Source organism: Candoia aspera, chromosome 3 (genome assembly GCF_035149785.1).
Source record: "Candoia aspera isolate rCanAsp1 chromosome 3, rCanAsp1.hap2, whole genome shotgun sequence".
In the NCBI taxonomy this organism is placed as follows: Eukaryota; Metazoa; Chordata; class Lepidosauria; order Squamata; family Boidae; genus Candoia; species Candoia aspera.
Genome location: NC_086155.1, coordinates 114,509,190 through 114,530,403, shown reverse-complemented (window position 1 = coordinate 114,530,403; position 21,214 = coordinate 114,509,190). Strand labels below are relative to the sequence as shown.

General features: G+C 38.9%; 1 protein-coding gene across 1 annotated transcript in view; it reads left to right on the top strand.

Moving 5' to 3' along the window:
- PSD2 (pleckstrin and Sec7 domain containing 2) overlaps positions 1 to 21,214 on the top strand; it is an 83,266-nt gene that overhangs the window by 26,418 nt on the left and 35,634 nt on the right. The window contains exons 4-7 of the mRNA XM_063300185.1: positions 756 to 950; positions 10,593 to 10,673; positions 14,787 to 14,899; positions 17,929 to 17,987. Coding sequence (XP_063156255.1) covers positions 756 to 950; positions 10,593 to 10,673; positions 14,787 to 14,899; positions 17,929 to 17,987 — 448 coding nt within the window. The remainder of the gene's footprint in view (positions 1 to 755; positions 951 to 10,592; positions 10,674 to 14,786; positions 14,900 to 17,928; positions 17,988 to 21,214) is intronic.

The window sequence follows — 21,214 nt, the reverse complement described above, 5'->3', positions numbered from 1 at the left end:
GCAGGAGACCATCCAATGTCACAATGACGTGACTAGAAGGGTTTTTAAGGGTGGAGGGAGGCCTATTCCTAGGTTGCTCCTGTTCCCATCCTCAAGCCCCCCAGATGGCATTACACTGTCATTTTTCAGGGTCATTTGTGCTACTGTGGGTTTGGCAGGGTTAAAGATGGGAATGGGACATCTCACTCCTGTTTCCACTCTTAAACCCACACAAAATGCAGCACAAATAGCCAAAATTAGCCTAAAAATAGCAATTGGGGGATATTTAACAGTGAGAATGGGATCCCACTTTTATTCCCATCCTTAATTTTGGAAAAAACATACAAATCCTACACCAAACTTCAGAAATTTTGTCAGTATAGTCTTAGAGGGCTAGAGGATATACAAATAGGATATTGCGAGACTGCATGCCATAGTTTGCCTCTCCCAAGCCAGGTATAAAATATCCTGGTTTGATTATTCATAGGAAAACAACCCTCAGATGATAACTTCCTCCTCAACTCTAACATGTATAGGTTCAGTCTGTACGGTCTTGAAATGCTTTTAAAAATAACTTCTAAAGTATAAAAATCAATAACATTAATTGATAAAATGTCAAAATATTGGAGACCAATAGATTTAAAAATTTGATACGCTTTAATTGAGGGGTGGGGGGTTCCCAGAGGAAACAATTTTGGGGTTCCCAGATTTTTGACAGTTGCACAACTCAGTACAGCCGCCATTTATTAATGTTGTTGCTGCTGTTGTTATTCTAGTGATGCCAACATAAAAGATGGCCTTTCCGATTCAGATTCTGATATGGGCAGCACAGAACAACTTGACCAGGGAAGCACAGACACTCTTATCAATGGCTGCAAGGCAGACAGTGAGGCTGCCAAAAGACTGGCTAAAAGGCTCTACAATCTTGAAGGATTCAAGCACTGTGATGTGGCCCGCCAGCTGGGCAAGAAGTAAGTGAGGGTGTTACATAATTAGCAACGTGGAAGAGGGATAACATAATTCTTATAATTGATTTGCTGTTACTTCTTGTGAAAAAAGTGTATCTATCCTTTGCCCAGTGAAGAGCTTCTGATTGTGTTGCGACTGATCTAGCACTCCCTCATCTGCAGCCATCTGCAAGTAAATTAACTGTTTGGGGTAGAATGTAGATAGACAGGACAGTTAAAGATAATGCAACATGAATGGAAAATGGACTGGGTCATGGCTACTAGCTGCCCACAATTAGAACTTGATGAAGGTGGAAATGTACAGTGGATCTAGCAGTAATGAAACTGCCACCATGGGGCAGGAAGAACTGCTCCATTTTCATTATTTTTCTTTCCTTTTTTCTTTTTAAATGATAGTGGTACTTGCATCATAGAGTGTTAAAGGGCTAAGAGATACCGTCAGGAGAAGAAATATTTTTTACAAACTAAAATGAAGCCTGAAGTTACCTGTGTGTGAATGTGTGTTGTATGTGTGTGTTTTGCAAGAAATATTTTTAAATATATTTTTAAAAGCATTTTGTCTAGAAAATGGATGCATCAGATTTACATAAGTGGACCTTTGAATATGGCCAGAAGGGTGGCAGTGTTAATCAAGAAATCCTTAAGTTTCACAAGAAATTTTGGTCACCAATAGCTATTACGTTATCGTGGTTGATAATGGAGGCAGTTAGATAGCCTGGATAAATTTTTATAGTCCAACTAGAGATAAGCCAAATATTTTATATAATTGCTTTGCAAAACTTTTTTTACTTGCAAGTGGGTCACATAATTACAAGTGGGGATTTTCAGTCTTGGATCCAGTAATCAGTTGGAAAAAATGTAAAAAAAAAATTAATCCTCAGAGTTGGACTGCCCTCAATGCAAATTTGAAGGTATTTAATCTAGTTGATATAGGGAGGCAATACATTTTAACTTTTCAGGAATATATCAACCCTGTATGGCACATGTTTACATTGGGACCATTTTTTAATTTTTCAATCCGTGGTTAGTCCAGTTAAAAAATATTACATTGATTCAGTCACAATTTCTGATTATGCTTCAGTAATAATGCCACTGTTTTTGAGAAAGAAAATTCAAAGTAGAGGGAGGCAAGAGCATCCTTAGAGAGGTCAAAAAAATCAAGATGGCAGTCAGTCATGTGATTGAAGCTCTACCCCTTTGTACATATGTATAATGCTGTGACTGCCGTTTTTACTTTATTTCTCCACAGATACCCCTGGAGGGAAGTGATATTTTAATACACCATTGCTAGATATTGATAGGGGTTTTTTTCTAAATAAACAGAGAATCAACAAATGTAAGGCTTGTCTGGGATGCTTTAAAGCCTTTGAAGTAAAGACAACTGCTGATGCCTCTTGAATGTTTGTACTACAAATCGTACTTTGGAATTGTATCACGCCTTTAGAGCTGTAAAATGGGAGCAGGATCAACTATGTACTTTGAATATAGTCTATTCCCTGAAGTGTATTAAGCAGCTATATTTGGAGTGGGGGGGGGAGTTCGGGAGTTGTTCACTTTTTGCTTGAAACAATTTAATAAAAATAACATAATGTCTATAATAAGTGATTCCAGGGGAACAATTCATAGCAACTATATAGTAATTCATTCTCAGTTTATTCACATTTATATTCTGCTAATAAAAATGCAGAGATACCAGAACAGATGGATAGCTTTTTATATGGAATTAATCTTCCAAAAATGTTGTATACACATTCAAAAGATTTAGCTGCACGCTCTAATATTGCATAGGATACTTGATACAATTGACACAATGAAATTTGGAAAGGCCCTAAGGCTGGACAAATGAATGTTATGAGAAATATAAGGAGAATTTCATTCCTATACTGTTAGAGATATATAATGTATCCTTACTGTTCTTATAGTATGATGCTTTTGTAACAGTTATTTTGAAAACGGGAAAGGATCTCACATAATGTGTGATCCATCATTCAATATTCTTGTTAAATGTAGTTGCTAAAATTTTGACAGATACTTTGGCATCAAGATTATAGAAGATACTATATTCAATAGTTTATCCAATACTATCTGGCTTTATGAAAAGATGTCACAGCTCTGATAATACTAGATTATTGGTAAATATTTTACCACTGTATATTCTGTTAGTAGTGAAGCAGCTACATTGGATTTGCAGGATGCAGAAAAAGCCTTCAATATGTTGCAATTTACGTTTTTGGAATAAGTTATAAAAAAATGGATTTCCATCATTTATCATTTCTTCATTAAAAATATTACTCTGACCCTTCTGCTCAGGTAATCACTAATGGAATTATTTCCTGTGCAATTCAGATAGATGTAAAACTCATCTCTTTCTTGTTTGTCTAGTTCCTCAGCATCCTTCTTGTATTGTAGCAACCAAAACCCTTTTGTTTCTTTTTTAAAAATTCTATTCTTCCAGTATTATATTCCAGTCATGGGTCCATCCCACCAGGTTTCAGTAACACCAAAAATGTCACATTTGCCCCCCCCCCCCCGCTTCCTATAGCAAGACTTCCAGTTCCTGCTTGCCTCCCATACTTTGAGCACTGATGTACAGGGCATCTGGGCCCTTCAGTGCTGCCCTTCTTAGGTTTGCCTGAGGCATCTCCTGGGGTATTTCAAGCATCCCTCCCTTCTTTGCTGTGAGGTTTACAGCCTTTGGGCTTGAGGTGTGAGTGTGGTTCTGGGTATTGGTCTCTCTCCTGCTCCAGATTAAAGCTTGCCAGATCCTTTCTTCTTTAAAACAATGTTCATTTCCAACTTTTACACTGGATTGAAGTCCTGTATTGAAAGAATAACGTCTCTAGGATTGGATCCAGGCTACGTTGCTTTCACTTGTGTATATGCATCATTGATTTCAATGGAAACCATGTGCACTTTTCAAGAAAAAGCTGCATGGCATATCTTTAATATATGGTATACTTTCATATATATCATCAGTATACTGTTTGGATAAGGAACCATAAGATATGGAAAGACAGCTACATAATGGATAGCACTTATTTTACAGAGAAGATACCATTTGCTTCTTCAAATTTCTAGGTCCCTGAACAGAAAGCAAATGGTTTTATTATGTATTCTCTAAGGGTACATTGGCCTCATTTGCAGAAAATGCAGTAAATTCCAGCTTTTGCCTAAAAACTTGGTTCTGTTTTCTTAACTATATTGTCTTGTTTCAAATTTTTATTCAAGTACTTTTATCAGTTATAGGGACGCGGTGGTGCTGCGGGTTAAACTGCTGAGCAGCTGAGCTTGCCGATCGGAAGGTCGGCAGTTCGAATCCGCGTGACGGGGTGAGCTCCCGTTGCTAGCCCCAGCTCCTGCCAACCTAGCAGTTCGAAAACATGCAAATGTGAGTAGATTAATAGGTACTGCTTCGGCGGGCAGGTAACGGCATTCCGTGTAGTCATGCCAGCCACATGACCACGGAACTGTCTACAGACAAACGCCGGCTCTTCGGCTTTGAAACGGAGATGAGCACCGCCCCCTAGAGTCCAACACGACCGGACTTAATGTCAAGGGAAACCTTTACCTTTACTTTATCAGTATTAGAATTCTAAACATACATAATTTAGTATAATACACCCTCCCTTGATATCCAGTTCTCTGGTCTGTGCCTGTGCATGCACACACACATGGTTATGTGTACAGAACAAGAAGGAGAAGAAGATCAGACAAAAGACAGAGAGAGAAAGAAGATGAGAGGATGGTGAAATGGAGCTAACCTAGCCATGGTTAGCTTCCAAAGCATTATTACAGATACATTAGGAGCACAAAACCAAAAAGGCCTGGAGGCACTAACCCACTTTATTTTATTATAACATAGGCTTTTGTGGACTATAATCCATTTTGCCAGATAAGTGATCATTTCCTATGCATGGTAATTTGAGGTACAAGGGTGAAAGTAAAAAAGAAAAGTAAAACAGTAGGAAAAGAAGTCACCAACAGAGAGAATAGTGGCAAGTCACTAAATTTTTGGCAGTGCAGTTTTTCACTTTTTATGAAAAAGTGTTAAAATAGATGAGGTACACCTCCACAAGGCTTAATGAACCTATTTTCCACTTTAAAACCAATCAGTCCCTCCCACTGTTAAGTGAAAAGACCTGTGGTTCTTTGAAGCTGAAAAAAAAAAGCATGTCTCCCAACTGCCAGAAACTTTGCCCTGGCAAAAGGAAATAACAAGAATTACAATTAACTTCAGGGATGTTGGCACTTCAAAATGCTGCAAGAGAAGATATTAGCATCATTATGCCATGACATGAGGGCAGGAATATAGTGGTTCCCATGCAACGTGTAGTGCTTATTACATTGTATTTGTTCAAATATCCATTGGGCTCATGACCATGAACACAGCAGAGTTTCCTTGAGGTTCACAACTCAAGACGAGGACTCAATAATGTACTGGGTGTTCTATCATACTTTTGGGGGGGGGCGGGGGGTAAGTCCATAGTTTCATGTATCTTAAGCTGCAGAGGTGCAGATATGATACTCCAGCTTTCAGAACAAGCTTTGATGACCTTGGAATGACATATGCATCATGAAATTGCTGCACAAATGGTATGATTATATAATGGCATCATGAAATCTGATGCATGAAGATATATGTTGACAGCCGTGAGGACAAATTTGGCCCAACACTGGGAAAGAGATATTTGCTGACAATATCAGACTGGGAAACCAAACCTGGAAAATATACAGAAATGGCAAAATGGATGCATTCAGAACAGTAGTTTGACTAAATTTAAGCAAGAAAGGCATATATCATACAACAAGGCAAATTCAGATACAGTTTTTAAGTGGAATATATTTGATGTAAAGAACCAGAAACAATTTTAATGTTTACAAACATTTTGATGTAATCACCAATCAGGTACAATGAGAGGGAATTAAGAACTTACCTTGTTTTACTGAATTTTTAAATTTTCTTATTATTTATTATTCTTTTCTTTCTTTTTTACAAATTTTGTGCATTTATTTTAGAAATAATGATAAATAGTGGTGACATCAATATAAATATTAAGTTTAGAGTTTTGTAGTGACTTACAGTTATTTGTTACGATGATATAATGGGTCTAGTGTTATATACTCAGTTATTTAATCAATGAAATAATGAATTTTAAATTTTATGACAATGATTAATTCTCTGTTTCTTTACTGATACTTTATTTTCCATCCATTATGCCCGTTTTCTTTCTCCTTTTCTGTAGCCAGTTATTTTGTTCTTTAAATTTTTTTAAATGAATTTTTAAAATGTCCAAAAATGAAAGAAAGAAAATTATCATTCAGTAGATAGGAAGGATTGACTTCCATGCAGCCACCATGTAACCACATCGACACTGGATATTATTGCTTGCCTTCAGAGCACTTACTGATTGGATTCACCATTCTGTTTTCTGCTCTCTTATTAAAACACAAAAATTGCAAGTAGGTGTCTAGAATGCTTTTGAAGGATATGTTTGCATCACATTCTACAAGGAAGAATGTAATTCCTTGGAAATCTTCCTATATTTGGAAGGAGTTTCATTTGCACATCAAGTGAGTCTTACTTTTTTCCCAGACTTGCTTTGCCTTTCTGAATATGACTGGGCTGTCCATTGTGGTAGGGAGATACATTCAAATCATCCCTGGGAAAATTCTTTCAATTCACTTTGGAATGCTTACAGAATTCTTCTCAGTGGAGTCCTTGGTGCGCTCTGAGCTTGGTTGTTTGCTTGCAGACGTTTCATTACCCTAGGTAACATCATCAGTGCGAGTGAGTGTTGGGTTTGCTCCCCCATTTATATGCAGTAGCCTGCCCGGCCAGCGTTGGTGGGGCTGTGGTTTCCTCCTTGGTAGTTCCTGATTCGGGCATTGTTTTCTGCTTGATTGTTTGTCTGGTGTTGATCCCTGCATATCTGGGTGCAGGCTGCTGGAGAGGATGTGCTATGGTCTTTTGGTTTCCTTCTTAGCTTTTTCATTGTCTCTTTTGAATGGTGTGTAAATGTGGTTTATCTCTATGTGTCTATTGATGGCTGATTTGTCTGAATGCCAAGCTTCCAGGAATTCCCTAATGTTTTTGGCTTTAGCTTGGTCTAGGATGCTGACAGTTTCCCAGTTGAAAGTATGGTTGACTCTGTCCATGTGTTGTGAGATAAAGGAGTTTTCATTGTGTCTCCTGACTGCCAGTTGGTGTTCGTGGATGGGCTCTGCCAGTCTTCTGCCAGTCTGTCCTACATAGTGGCTGTTACAGTCCTTGCACTGTATGTTGTAGATGACTCCTCTTTTTCCTTCTTGGGCTACTGGGCCTTTTGGTTTACTTAAGATGTTTTGGGGGGTTTTAGTTGGCTTGTGTGCTACGGTGATGCTGTATGGTCGTAATGGTTGGCTGGTTGTTTCTGAGATATTTTTGATATATGGTGGAATTGTCCTTTTCACAGCTTGTGTTGGTTGTGCTGTAGTGGGTTGAGCGGTCAGGCACTTTTTGATAAAGTTGTGCGAGTATCCATTTTGTTGGAAGGTGTTGTATAGGCGGTCTGCTTCCTTTTTCTGGTGTTGCTGCAGTGTGTTTGTACTCGTTTGAATAATGTTCTTCCACAGGTCCTCTTGAAAAAGGAAACAGACTGCTTACACAGCTCCTTAGAAAGGGAGAAGGGATTGATTGTTACTTCTGTGACAGTTTCTTCCAGAAAGATCCATGATAGAACATTCTGGAAGGTGTGGTATAGGGGTATAGGTGGTCTGTTTCCTTTTTCTGGTGTTCTGTGTTGCTGCAGCACATTTGTTATTAGAATTCTCCTCAGCTGAATTTCTCCCAGGAGTTGAAAGTACTTAAAAACGTCAATCAACTTATGCTTGAATCTGCATTTTAATAAATAAATAAATCCCTATTTGTGCTGTTTAAAAAGAAAAGCATTAAAAAAAACCCACCCAATTTCAGTATCTTTTCTCTCTTTAGGAGATAGCCTTTAAAAATCTCTTCATTATTAATAATCTTACTTCAATAAGGTTGAGGGCCATTTTGGGTAGTGATTAAGGTACCAGGCTAGAAACCAGGAGACCTTGAGTTCTAGTTCCACCTTAGGCATGAAGCCAGCTGGCTGACCTTGGGCCAGTCACTCTCTCTCAGCCCTAGGAAGCAGGCAATGGCAAACCACTTCTGAAAAACCTTGCCAAGAAAACTGCAGGGACTTGTCCAGGCAGTCACCAGAAGTAAAGGCTGACTCAAACATACAAATACACACACACGCACACACAGAGTCTAGGTTATTGCAAGGGTTCCATTCTGGGAATTCTTGCATAAGCCTGTGTTTTTGCATGTCAGATTGTCCATGCACAAAAAGCCATCTGCTATTTTGTACAAGCAGAAAAATAGCAGCTGACATTTTTTTGCAACACTTACTTAAGGTAGGGTTAATATAAATGTGGGTTTGCATAATCTATGGCTGTCTCTCCTACACTTTTTTGGTGTTACTGCATGAGTATACTGTAAATATAACATATATCCTGATTTCTAAAGTACATAACATGTGAATTTGTTGTATGCATCTCACACATCTTTTATAATAGAAAGATGTTTGTTTCTGGCTTAAGACATATTCCTAACTGATTATTTATAGAACATTGCATGATAAGGAATGACTTATATTCCCTGCTCCACTGCTAGTTGATACATTTTGATTTTCTCAGAAATGCTAGCATTTGAGATGCTTTTAAGATGAGTATTTATATAGGCAATGAGTTCTGAAAAATAATGGTAGGTATAATCATGATAAATTTCACTCTGTTATGAGTAAATACAACAAGAAATGAGAGCAAAATTTGGGAGATTATCCAAGGTGGCAGACCCTGAAATGTATTAATACACACCTTAGGATTCTTGGACATGCTGTTCTAACAGTCAGAAATCACGCTGAGACGAGGAATAGGTCTCTAGTGTTTATTACTGCTACATAAAACAGAATCCTAACAAACTGAAGAAGCGTGGGAAAAACCCAGACAGATAAACCCCAAAAGTCAAGGCGGGTCTGATCTGTGTCTCTTTGAATGGTTGCTTAATTCCTCAGTACTACGCATACGTTTTCCCCCCTGGATAGGGGCCCCTTCCAGCTCGCCATCAGTACTCATGACACATGCTGTGATATATGCCTGAAAATCTTATTGGTAACATTCATTAAGGGACGTGGTGGTGCTGCGGGTTAAAACCGCTGAGCTGCTGAGCTTGCCGATCAGAAGGTCAGCAGTTCGAATCCACGTGACGGGGTGAGCTCCCGTTGCTAGTCCCAGCTCCTGCCAACCTAGCAGTTCGAAAACATGCAAATGTGAGTAGTTTAATAGGTACCGCTTCAGCGGGCAGGTAACGGCGTTCCGTTTAGTCACGCCGGCCACATGACCATGGAAGTGTCTATGGACAAAGCTCTTCGGCTTTGAAACGGAGATGAGCACCACCCCCTAGAGTCGGACACGACTGGACTTAATGTCAAGGGAAACCTTTACCTTTACCTTTAACATTCATTGCATTTATGATATGTGCAATTGCATATATCTCCCTCTTCAGTCCTCCATCCCCAATCCCCTTATGTATTTCTCAATACATTGTGAAGCAGCCCTCCCAGTATGGAAATTTATTTATTTGTTTGTTTGTTTGTTTATTTATTTATCATATTTTTATCACCACCCATCTCCCCCACACGGGAGACCCTAGAAATGAAAAAGAATTTGCTTTTAGAATATAGATTCTGCAGATCAGCCTTTTTGGAATGATGCATCTGTACAACCATACATCATAAATGCACAAATAAAATCTCTATTCCTAATTCAGTTAGAAACGAGCTAGACAACCTATGACCTGTTGGATGATTGTTTCAGAGATATTTCCTTACCAGATTCCTCAGTGCCTTCAATAATGGCAGAGCTTCTTAAGTACTACCTTCACTGGAAAAGTTCTTAAAAATTCAGGGAGATATTCAGAGATGTATCTGCCTTGAAAATAACCCATGTTCAATATGTAGCCCATATTGAACTGTATAGCACAGTCAAACATCAGGAGCTGACCACAGGAAATGTTTTATGACATTTTGTATTATGTCATAAAATGTTTTATAAAATTTGCCAGATTTCTATTCCACAGGAGTCATGGGTCCTGGATTTTGGATGCATTCTGTAAGTTAGCCCATTTGAGGTACCTTGGTTCAAAAATTGTTGCCCTACAATGCAGTTTTTCGCCCAGTTCAAAGTTACAAAGTACAGACAGACACCAGAGTTTTAGTGGTATATAGATACAGTTAGGCACAGTGTATGATTTTCCAAAACAAAAACAGACTGTTAAGAGTTTATGTGTAAAAAATCTTTGATACTTTCTTGCTATGTATCAGTCTGTCGTTTCCAGTTTTTCCATTTGAGGTTTTCTCCTGATAGTGTGTGGTATATACATTAAAAGGAGAAAAAAAATCAGGATCATATTGAGAGCAAAAATAAGAATGAATTTTTTTTAAGTTCAAATGAGAGGATAGCACCCTACTCCTAAACCAATAGAATTTGAAGTCTTTTTCATTCCCAACATGAGGAGCAACTTAGGTTTTATATTTGTGAAGACTATGCCCATAATATTGATTGTATCATCTTTAATTACAGTAATGAATTTAGCAAAATGGTAGCAGAAGAATATCTCCGTTTCTTCGACTTTACTGGGTTGACCTTGGATAAAGCACTCAGGTGAGCAGGGCTGATTGATGAGTAATTAAATCTATTAAATTTATGTTTCTGGAATTTTGCAAAGATTAACCACTTTCATTTTGTATGTTATTCATATTTAGATTCCATTTTATTTATTTGAGCTTTCTTTACAATTTAACTTCTGGCAAAGTGACATTGGGGAGTTTCTGGAGAGCCCCAGAAATGGGGCAGGGGTCTATATGCAGGTCCTGGGCTGTGGAATGACCATCTGTGGTTGACCTCATGTTTAAGATCAGCTTACCAACCATTTTTAGGGTTAACAGATAGAAAGAGATAGCACTGGTTGATTATAATTTTGAAACAAGCACTGCTCATCTGTAAAGAAAATGTCTTGTGTACTATAAAGGGTGAAGAAGTTTGAAATGATCAGAAACCACATAATGACTCACTGAGTAGCCTGATCCATGGATATTGTTCTCTCAGGCCTCTTCTCTTCACCCGTTGAGCATGATGGAATCTTTTTTTTATAAGAATTTTATTAACTTTCAAGCAAAGATAAAAGCTACAGAAAAACAAAAAACTACAAAGAAAAAAAAAGAAAAAACTAAAGTGTAGAAACACAAGAGAAAAATTTTCAAAATTACAAAAAGAGGTGACTTCCAACTTTTAACAGCAAGGATATACAATATTCCATAAGCAATCCCTTACTCTATATTAAACCAAAATCACATTATTGTGGCAGAGTGCTGGAAAGTGTTTGGCCCGAGAGATCAGAAAAAACACATACCAGGCATTTCTATAAAAATAAATGTATTTACAGAAAGCTTCTTATTTAAACATATTTACAAGCTTGTGCATTCACACATGCTCTGAGAGGACTGGGAGGAGGGCAGATAGAAAGGAAACTGAAACTAGTCCAGGCAAGCTTCCTCTAGGCAAATCAGGAGCTTTACCTTATATGGTCATGCCTTTTCACCTCCAAAACTGAGGATACTTAAGTTTGACCTGTTCACCCTGCCAGAGTGATTTGTTACCATAGTAACCTTACTCCTTAATAACAACCCGAAATACCAACAATTATTTCTATAAATCATTCCATTGGCATGTTATAAAAATCACTAAATTATTTGTTTGTTTGTTTGTTCATTTTTTTATTTATCTATCTAATTTATCCCCGCCCACCTCCTCCCGTCGGAGGACTCTGGGCGGTTTACAACAATCGATTAAAACCATCACCATAAATACAAAGAGTAAAATAAAGTAAAAAATAATATAAATAGAGGTAAAAATTAAGAATCCAAGTGGTGAAGAATCTAAAACAGTCCAAGTATGGGAGGAGTGGTCTATAGCAACCATCCCCATGTAGATCTATTCCCCTCTCCGCCCCAAGCGAGGCAGCAGAACCAGGTCTTCAGACTCCTCTGGAAGGCCAGGTGTGATGGGGCCAGTCTCACCTCCAGGGGCAGCATGTTCCACAGGGTGGGAGCTACTGCAGAGAAGGCCCGCTTCCTGGACCCCACCAAACGGAATTATCTTACAGACAGGGTCCTCAGCATGCCCTCTCTGCATGATCGGGTGGGACGGGTTGATGTAATGGGGAAGAGGCGGTCCCTCAGGTAACCTGGCCCCATGCCATGTAGGGCTTTGAAGGTAATAACCAATATCTTGAGTTGGACCCGGAAGCAAACTGGTACCCAATGCAGCTCACGCAGCACTGGTGTTACATGTGCCCTTCTGGGGGCACCAAAAACAGCTCATGCAGCTGCATTCTGGACCAGCTGGAGCTTCCGGATACTTTTCAAGGGTAGCCCCATGTAGAGCGCATTGCAATAGTCTATATGAGAGATAACAAGGGCATGAGTGACTGTTCGAAGGGCCTCCTGGTCCAGGAAGGGGCGTAACTGGCGCACAGCACGTAGCTGCACAAAGGCTCTCCTGGCTATGGCTGCCACCTGCTCTTCGAGCAGGAGCCATGAGTCCAGGAGGACCCCCAAGTTATGCACCGGGTCTGTCTGGGGCAGTGCAACCCCATCCAGAACCAGAGATGTTAATGTCCCGAATACAGAAGAACCAATACAATAGCAGTAATAAAACACTAGAGACTTTTTCCTTGTCTCGGTGTGGTCTTTGCTTAGTCAGGACATCAATCCTATCAAACTAAAGAAGCGTGGGAAAACCCAGACAGATAAACCCCAAAACTCAAGGCGGGTCTGTTCTGGGTTTCTTTGAATGACAGCTCAAAGTCTCTAAACTACGCATGCATTTTCCCCCCTGGATAGGGGCCCCCTCCAGCTTACCATCAGTACTCATGACAGATATGCAGACAGTTCCCAGGGAAAGTAGAAGCAGAAAACTGAAAGTTCAAAACAGACGATTCAACATGTAGGAGAATGCTAATATCTTCAAATTTAGTACAAAAATAATAACAGGGAGACAATTATTTACTCTCAATCCTCCTTAATATTTGGAGGGAAAACAAACTCCAAAACTTAAAAAGAATTTTTAAAAGGTAATCCCAAAAATAATGATAAGCACCAAGAAAGCCTGCTTCTCCTTGCTGTAGAAAGCCTCTCTTAGGGTACACATACTTAAAAGAAATATAAATTGGGTGATTTAGAAATGGGGTGGCCGGTCTTAGTGCCCCTTTAAGGCTACAGCGTGGCTTGGAAGTGGTGATGTCCCAGCCTCCTGGCTGCTCTTACCAGTCGAGCGTGAACACTTTTTGTGATCTTCTGGCTGCAAGCAGCCGTCTGGAGGACAGATGGGGTGATTCCAGGTGTTTTCCTTTTTCTAGAAAATCACTCCTGGGCTTCAGGAAAAACCTGCCTGAGCCCAAAAAAACTCAGTTGCCAGTTTGCTGTTCAGTCTTCCATGTCCCCACCAGAAGTCAAGCATGATGAAATCTTGACAAACCACAATCCTAGTTTTGCTTTGCTTTGCTTGTAATGTTTAGTTTAGTAAATAACCAGGTGAAGATGACTTCCTATGAAAAATGGTTCAGCGTTGTCATCCAAGAAGTTTGAAATGCCTGGATTCCCATGGGCTGAAAGGCAGTATTAGGGTGTGAGGAGGGACTTTTGATGAAAAGGCTATGGGGAAAACTCAGACCTGATCCTAACCTCTTTTTCTTTACTGGAAATTACATTTTCCTAAAGCAACTTTTTCGGCTTAAAAAGCTATCTATTTCATTTTATATGCTTATCCGTAAAACGAAATTATGCCTTCCATTTCAGACTTCTAACCAGGGGGTCTGCAGGGGATAACAAAGTCAAGATGGCAGCCACAGCCATGTGATCAAAACTCCACTCCTTTTTTACATGCATTGCAACTCATAAAAGGGGCAGGGCTTCATTCGTGTGGTTGTGGCTGCCATCTTGACCTTTTTGACAACCTCCTACTTCTAACTCTTACTTTGGTTTAGTTAATATACATTTCTTCTGCATCTTTGACTTATTTCTTTCTACTGTTTCTATTCTTCCTCCAGTAGAATGCATTTCACTGTAAATAAGTGCATGATGCACATTGGAGAAAACCATTCTAACTTCGCATCTAAGAAAATGAACTAGCAGCGACTAGTCAGGAAAGGGATCTTGGGGTTGTAGTGAATAGCTCATTAAAAAATATATGACCTGGTTCACAGGTACTACAGTAAGTGCTTTTCACCCAGCACATTATTAAGCTATGGAATTCACTATCACAAGTTATAACAGAGCACAACTTCGTTGATTTTAAAAGTGGCTTAGACAAATTCACAAAAGAGATATGTCTGAATGGAGGGTCTTTCTGCTGTGAAAAGAAAGAAAAGCCAAGAGTATGACCCACCTAGGCATTTTCAAAAGTGAGGTGCATCATTTTCCCACAGGGATGATGGTCACTAGCTGGGCTCATTCCACCAGAGACCCTTTGGGAGCAAAACACCCAAATCAGGTCTCAGCAAGAGCTATGGCAAAAGCCTTTTACACAGTCTCTGTAATTCAGCTCAAACTTCTGATGACTTACGATCTTCAGAGTTCAAATTCTCACAGGAGTTTGTCATCTCAATATCTCTGATCCAAAAAAGTTTGATACCTTTGAAATTTGAAAATGTTTGATACATTAAATCTCTTGTTTGGTTGCTTGCTTGCTTTCTTAATACTTATTTTTTATGTTTAGAACATTCCTAAAAGCTTTCCCCCTTATGGGAGAGACACAGGAACGGGAACGGGTCCTTGTCCACTTCTCTCGCCGATACTGTCACTGCAATCCCCAAGAGAGCACATCAGAAGGTAACAGCTGATGATATTCACAGTCAGGCTTTACCCTCAAGCTAAGATGTATTTATTTCAATGATACACTTATTTATTTATTTATTTATTTATTTATTTATTTATTTATTTATTTATTTATTTATTTTAATTCTATTCAGACTCATGGCAGAATTCTAACTTAAGAGGCTGCTAGAGAAACGTTCAAAGGAAAAATTCCTTTGAATTTTTCAAAGGAACTGTACACAGCTTGGTGAAAGCTAAACTGCAGGAAAAAAACCCTCATTTTTCTCTCCCTGAATAAAACAAGAGGAATAAAAACATCAGCTGAGAAGGGGTGATATTCTTCCATGGAGCATGCAAATTATTGAAACAGTGGAACAGTGTTTCAGATATCATTACCACCATTTCTCTTCCTGCCCCTATTGCCAGAGATGGACAATTACATATGGTGAACTGGAGCTTGGATGCTAATAATAGTGTTCTTTTCTTGGTGTATTTGTATTGGAATCCATTGGTTCTTGTCTTACCCTTAGGTGCTCTGAAGAATGAATCCACACCCTCTTCCCTGGGTCATACTTTCAGGTATTGGAAGACTGCTGTCATGTCTCCCATTAGCCTTCTCTTTTTAAAGCTAAACTTACCCAGTTCTTTTCACTGTTCTTCATGAGATTTAGCTTCCAATCCCCTCACCATTTTTGTTGCTCTTCTCTGCACTCTTTCCAATTCCTCAGAATCCTTTTTGTGTGGTGGTGACCATAACTGAACACGGTATTTCAGGTCTGACCAACACAGCATAAATGGTACTATCACCTCCTGTGATCTTGTCATAATGCCTGTATTGATGCAGCCCTCTTTTGGCATCTGATTTTTTCCTACGTAAGTTCAGAACCTAACATTTTTCATCAGTGAACAGCATTTTGTTGGATAGGGCCCAATGTTCAAGTCTATCAAGTTGCCTTTGAATCTTGAGCTTACCTTTGTGATGTTTGCAATCCCCCCCTGCCCCCCCAGCCCCAGTTGTGTCTTCTGCAAATTTTCAGAAGACTATCTCCTCATCTAAAGTATTTATAAAAATGTTGAACAGCACTAGACCCAGAATAGAACTCTGAGGTACATTGCATACCTCCCACAGACCAGGCATTGGGTACGGTTGTTCAACCAACGACAAATCCAACTGGTAGTGAGATCATCCACCCCACATCATTCCATTTTATCAAGAAGGAAGCTATGGTCAACTTTATTAAATGTCTTACTGAAATCTAGGTACAATACATCCACAGCATTCCCTTGGTTTAATAATCTATTTGTTTTGTCAAAAAGAGCAATGAAATTTGTTTGGCATAATCTATTTTTAACAAGCCCATGCTGGCTTGCTGTTCACCTTGTTTGTTTCTAACTGCTTGCAATGATACGTTTTCTAGGATTTTCACAGGTATTGATGTCAAGCTGATTAGTGTGTTGTCGTCCCTCCCTTAAAAAAAAGATTAACTCTTCTCTAATCTTCTTCCACTTCCCCTGTATTACAGGAGTTCTCAAAAATTATAGTCGGCAGTTCTGATGGCACATCTGCTAGTTCCTTCAGCACACTGTAATGGGTTGTAATCCATCCAGCCCTGGCAATTCATTCAAAGCAGCTAGGTGTTTCTCATCACTTCCTTACCTAATTTGCATTTTTCTTCTGCCTGCTCCCCACCCCACCCCACCTCAATGATGAGGCTTCTAACAGTTGGACCATTTCTTTTTTTGCAAAAAGACAGATGCAAAATAGGAATTAAGCAGTTCAGCCTTCTCTCTCTTGCCATCACCATCTTCTCCAACCAATAGACTGGCCATTTCTTTGACTTTCCATTTGTTCCATACAAACCCAGGGAATGCTTTTTGTTATTTTTGGCATTCATTGCAAGCCGCAGTTTACTTTGAGCCTTAGCCTTCCTGACTCCAGCCTTGCAATTTGGGGCTGTTTCTTGTTATTCTGCAAATGTTCTTTCCATTTTTTAAACTTGTCCTTTTTGTTTATCACAGAGCTCTTTATGCAACATGTCACATAAACTGTCTCCCATTTTTCTTTCTCTGGTATTGTTTGTGTTTGGGCCTTAATTATCTCATTTTTCAGAATTTCCCAACCCTCCTGAATTATTTTCTGCTTCAGGATTTTCATACATGGAATTCTTCCTACTTTTCCCCTTCACTTCTCAAACTCAGCCCTCATAAAGACTAGAACATTGATCTGACTACCTTCAGTTCTCCCTGCCTGAAATACACTGAATTATAGGATCATATAGCCAACATATGCCAAGCTTCCTATAGTTTCCATTTTTTTCAATCATTTCTTCCCTTTTAGAATGCATTAGCTGAACCCTTAGTTCCCTCCTCTACCTTATGGACAATGAAGATGTCTGCAAGGCACCTCAAGAACCTGTTGGAGAGGTTATTGCAGAGTTTGATTCCCAGTTAAGGTCGGATAGTTGAAATTTCTTAATTACCATCGTCATATGTTTCCTGGACTCCTCAGGCATCTAATCTGCAAAGATTTCATCTGTATTTTCTGCTTGGATAGTACACACCTACAACAGTGGTGAGTTTGGTCTAGTGGTTAAGGCAATGGGCTAGAAACTAGGAGAGTGTGAGTTCCAGTCCCATCTTAAGCCTGCAAGCTGGCTGGGTGACCTTGGGCCAGCCATTCTCTCTCAGCCCAACTCACCTCACAGGGTTGTTGTTGTGGGGAAAAGAGGAGGAGGAAGGAGTCTTAGGTATGTTCCCCGCCTTGAGTTATTTGTAAAAACAATAAAGGCAGGATAAAAAATAAATGAACAGTGTCATTAATTTTTCTTTTTTCCTTAATATGCACCAGATACATTGGGAAGGAACATTATTACAGAATTTGAACAATTCCTGGATTTCATCTTACCAGTTATTGCTAAAATTTTGGTCTCAGATGTCAAAATCTTGTCCTCCCCAATGAGCTAAGCAGATATAGGGACTGCCGTGTGCTGAATATATTTCTTGGGATTAATTTCAAAATATATTAAATTCCTTGTATTTTCCAGATGGAATCCATACACTCACCTGTGCCCTGATGCTGCTAAACACTGATCTCCATGGGCATGTAAGTATGGCTAATAAAAGAGGCATACTTTGACTCTTCCCATATGGTAAATATGATGCTACCTGAGAAAACTAGAAATCCAGAATGGTTTGGAAATGTATATTGTAGAACAAATGGTAGAGGGGATGACTTAAACATTTCAGTTAAATTTGGTTTCATGCTCCAGATAGCAGCAGAAGACACTGCCAAACATAGCTTTTTAAAAATCTATCACCTAGTATGCCATCTAAAATTATCTCCAAATTATTTGTTAACATAAAACTCTTTAGTTTCTATTCTCCACCTACCAAATTAGTTAGCGATGTGTTTCACCTCAATATGAAGGAAGTTTCAGGTTAACAACAGGGTTTAAAATGCACAAGTGGAGAATTGGCCACTGTTTGTTTGCTTCTTCAGCCCAGCAACCCTTCAGAAAGTCCTAAACCATCTTGGCATGTGAAGCTACCTGGAATGTGTGTGAGCTATACTACAGTTCGTCAAGACTAACCAAATGCAAACTCAGGGCTTGAGCAGCAACCCCTTTTTCATTCCCTGCTTTATTTACTGTCATGCTTAATGAAACTTCCTTAAGAGCTTGTGACTCTAAATTGGCCTAATAAAAATTTACCCTTATGAGAGGATGTACCATTGATGGATCGTAGCAGGAGAGACTGAGATATAATGATCCTTTAGAGTACAGTAAGTCAAAACATGTTATGTTTTTGATGTCTGGTGTTACCTAAGCACAATTGATATAAATGTTAATCCAGAACTTCACATACATGAAATCCAGAACCTCATATATTGTAAATAATTTCCATTTGTTTTAAATCTCATAACAATGACACATTAAAAGATTTTTAATTTTGACACCAAGTAGAAATAAAGAATAAGAAAAGAACATGGCAAATATCTTTAAGCTTGTTAAATGAGAATTAACTGTAGGAACCATACTCGTTTATTAAGTAGTACAAATCTGCCATAAAATATAAACAAAGCTAAACAAAAACAATTGCAAGGTTGAATGAAAATACCTCAATTTTAGCCCCATGAAATTATTGTTTTGTTCCTATCTGCCCTTTTTCTTTTTTTTTTACTCCTGGCAACTGCCTGGACTAGTCCCTGCAGTTTTCTTGGCAAAGTTTTCAGAAGTGGTTTGCCATTGCCTCCTTCATAGGGCTGAGAGAGAATGACTGGCCCAAGGACAACCAGCTGGCTTTGTGCCTAAGGCACGACTAGAATTCACAGCCTCCTGGTTTCTAGCCTGGTTTGTTAACCACTGTACCAAGGTGGCTGTCACATGAAATTCTTTAGTATATGGAATATTTTGGTTTTGCATTAGTATAGGAATAGGCAGGCCATCCCCCAGTATCCCAAGACAGTGTCACTGAAATTTCATATCAAAATAGTTGGATCTTAATAGAATGATTTTGGCCCATGGAGGGAGGGAAGTTGAGCTACTTTAAGGATGGTAATAAAAGTGGGCTGCTTCTAGAAGGCTTTCCACTCTCATCTTTACCCTTGAATCCCAGAGGGTGGGCAGGCAGGCAGAAAGGAGTACTCCCAGTCTTAGCTCTTGATCCTTGTTTTATAACATTCAATATGTTAAATTAATACGTTTTTTAAAAGATAACCTTTATCTTACACATCTATAAGAAATAGCATTATATCCCCTTGTTAGATGAAGGCTGAAATTTGTTGAGTACACTGAGAAACAGTTACTTCACTAAGAGACACTGCATGATTAAAAAAAACAAATGGACTTTTAGATCACTGGCATTAAATCTCATAATCTGCACCTTTCTTTTATGTGTGGCTAATATTTATATATATTGTAATAGCTCAATTAATCAAACTTAAAGCCACGTTTCATTAACTCTTTACAAGAATACACCCCCCTAATATCTTTCACCCATTTTACTTTCAGTAATCAATTTATGTATTTTTTTTTAAAAAAATCCATTAAAATAGTCCAAGATAAGTAATTATAATATCATATATAATGCGAGCAGCGCAAATGTAAAACAGGCTTACAGGCTTATAATCAGAGAAATGCTATGGCAGCAAATAGCATCAGCTTACAGTATACCTAACCCAAAGCTGTTTAGAACCACCCAGTTTTCTCTGGGTGAACAGTGGTGTGATCATAAATGGGCTTCCCGCCTTTACAAACAACTGCAATGGTCTCTTGCACCCCTGTGGTACTTTAGGTGGCAGGAAACCACAGGATCTCAGGTGTGTTGCTCAGGGCTTGGATACATTCCTATGAGAAGAGATGGCCATGAAGTTAGTCCAACCCCAGAGAATTTATCAAAAGCAGTTTTCTGAATATTGGCAATCTGACTGGCCATCCATGAAGATCAATGTAGTGAAACCTGACAGATAGTCTAAAAACTATATTTGAGATGAGGTGAAGTTTCCAAATACTGTTTGGAGGCATAATAATCTAGTCTGGATGTTACAAGACACACATTTTTGTCTTCTGTAGGAAAGGACACAACAGGCTGTAGTAAGGAAAAGTATATAAGAGTAACTCCTGATATGCTTCTGAAGAGGAAAAGCAAAAGAAGCTTTACATATAATTCCAAATCAACACGTTCCTCACCTATTGTATTTCTGTCTTATTTGGATTAAGCTTTACTTTATTTTGATACCTATGCAACAAAATTCTCCTACATCTTTTTTTTAACCAGTTTTCATTCAGTTTGATGAAATAGATGTTTTTTACATTTCTTTCAAAGGAGAAGAGAATTATGGTGAAATGTTCATAGGTTCTTGTACTTACCTACGAAATGGACAGAAGATGTGTCTTTCAGTCTACAGTGATCTCCCCAGTAGTTTGCAATCTCCTTGACTCCTCGTATGTCAATTAAATTCCAACGGAAGACATCATAAATAATGCCTCTCATGGGGATTTTTTGGATTGGGAAGTGGGGTACAGGGATGCTTTGGAATGATGGGAAAACATTGATCAGAAATTAATAGGACCAGCAATAGCACCTTCTCCTATTTCTAATAACAAAGTAAACTTAGAAACATTTTCCAGAGAAAAAAGGAGAAGGACTGTTTTCAAGAGGAAGAACACTTTGGAGAAATTGTGAGACAGATTCTGGCACAGCGTTATTCCATAACTCTGGGTGGTTCCCTCTAGTGGTGTGTTGGAGGGCCCTGAAGACCTGACTGTTTGCCCAGGCCTTTAGTTAGGGTGGTTGATGCCCCTTCTGGATAGTGTGGGTCTGTCTCTATTG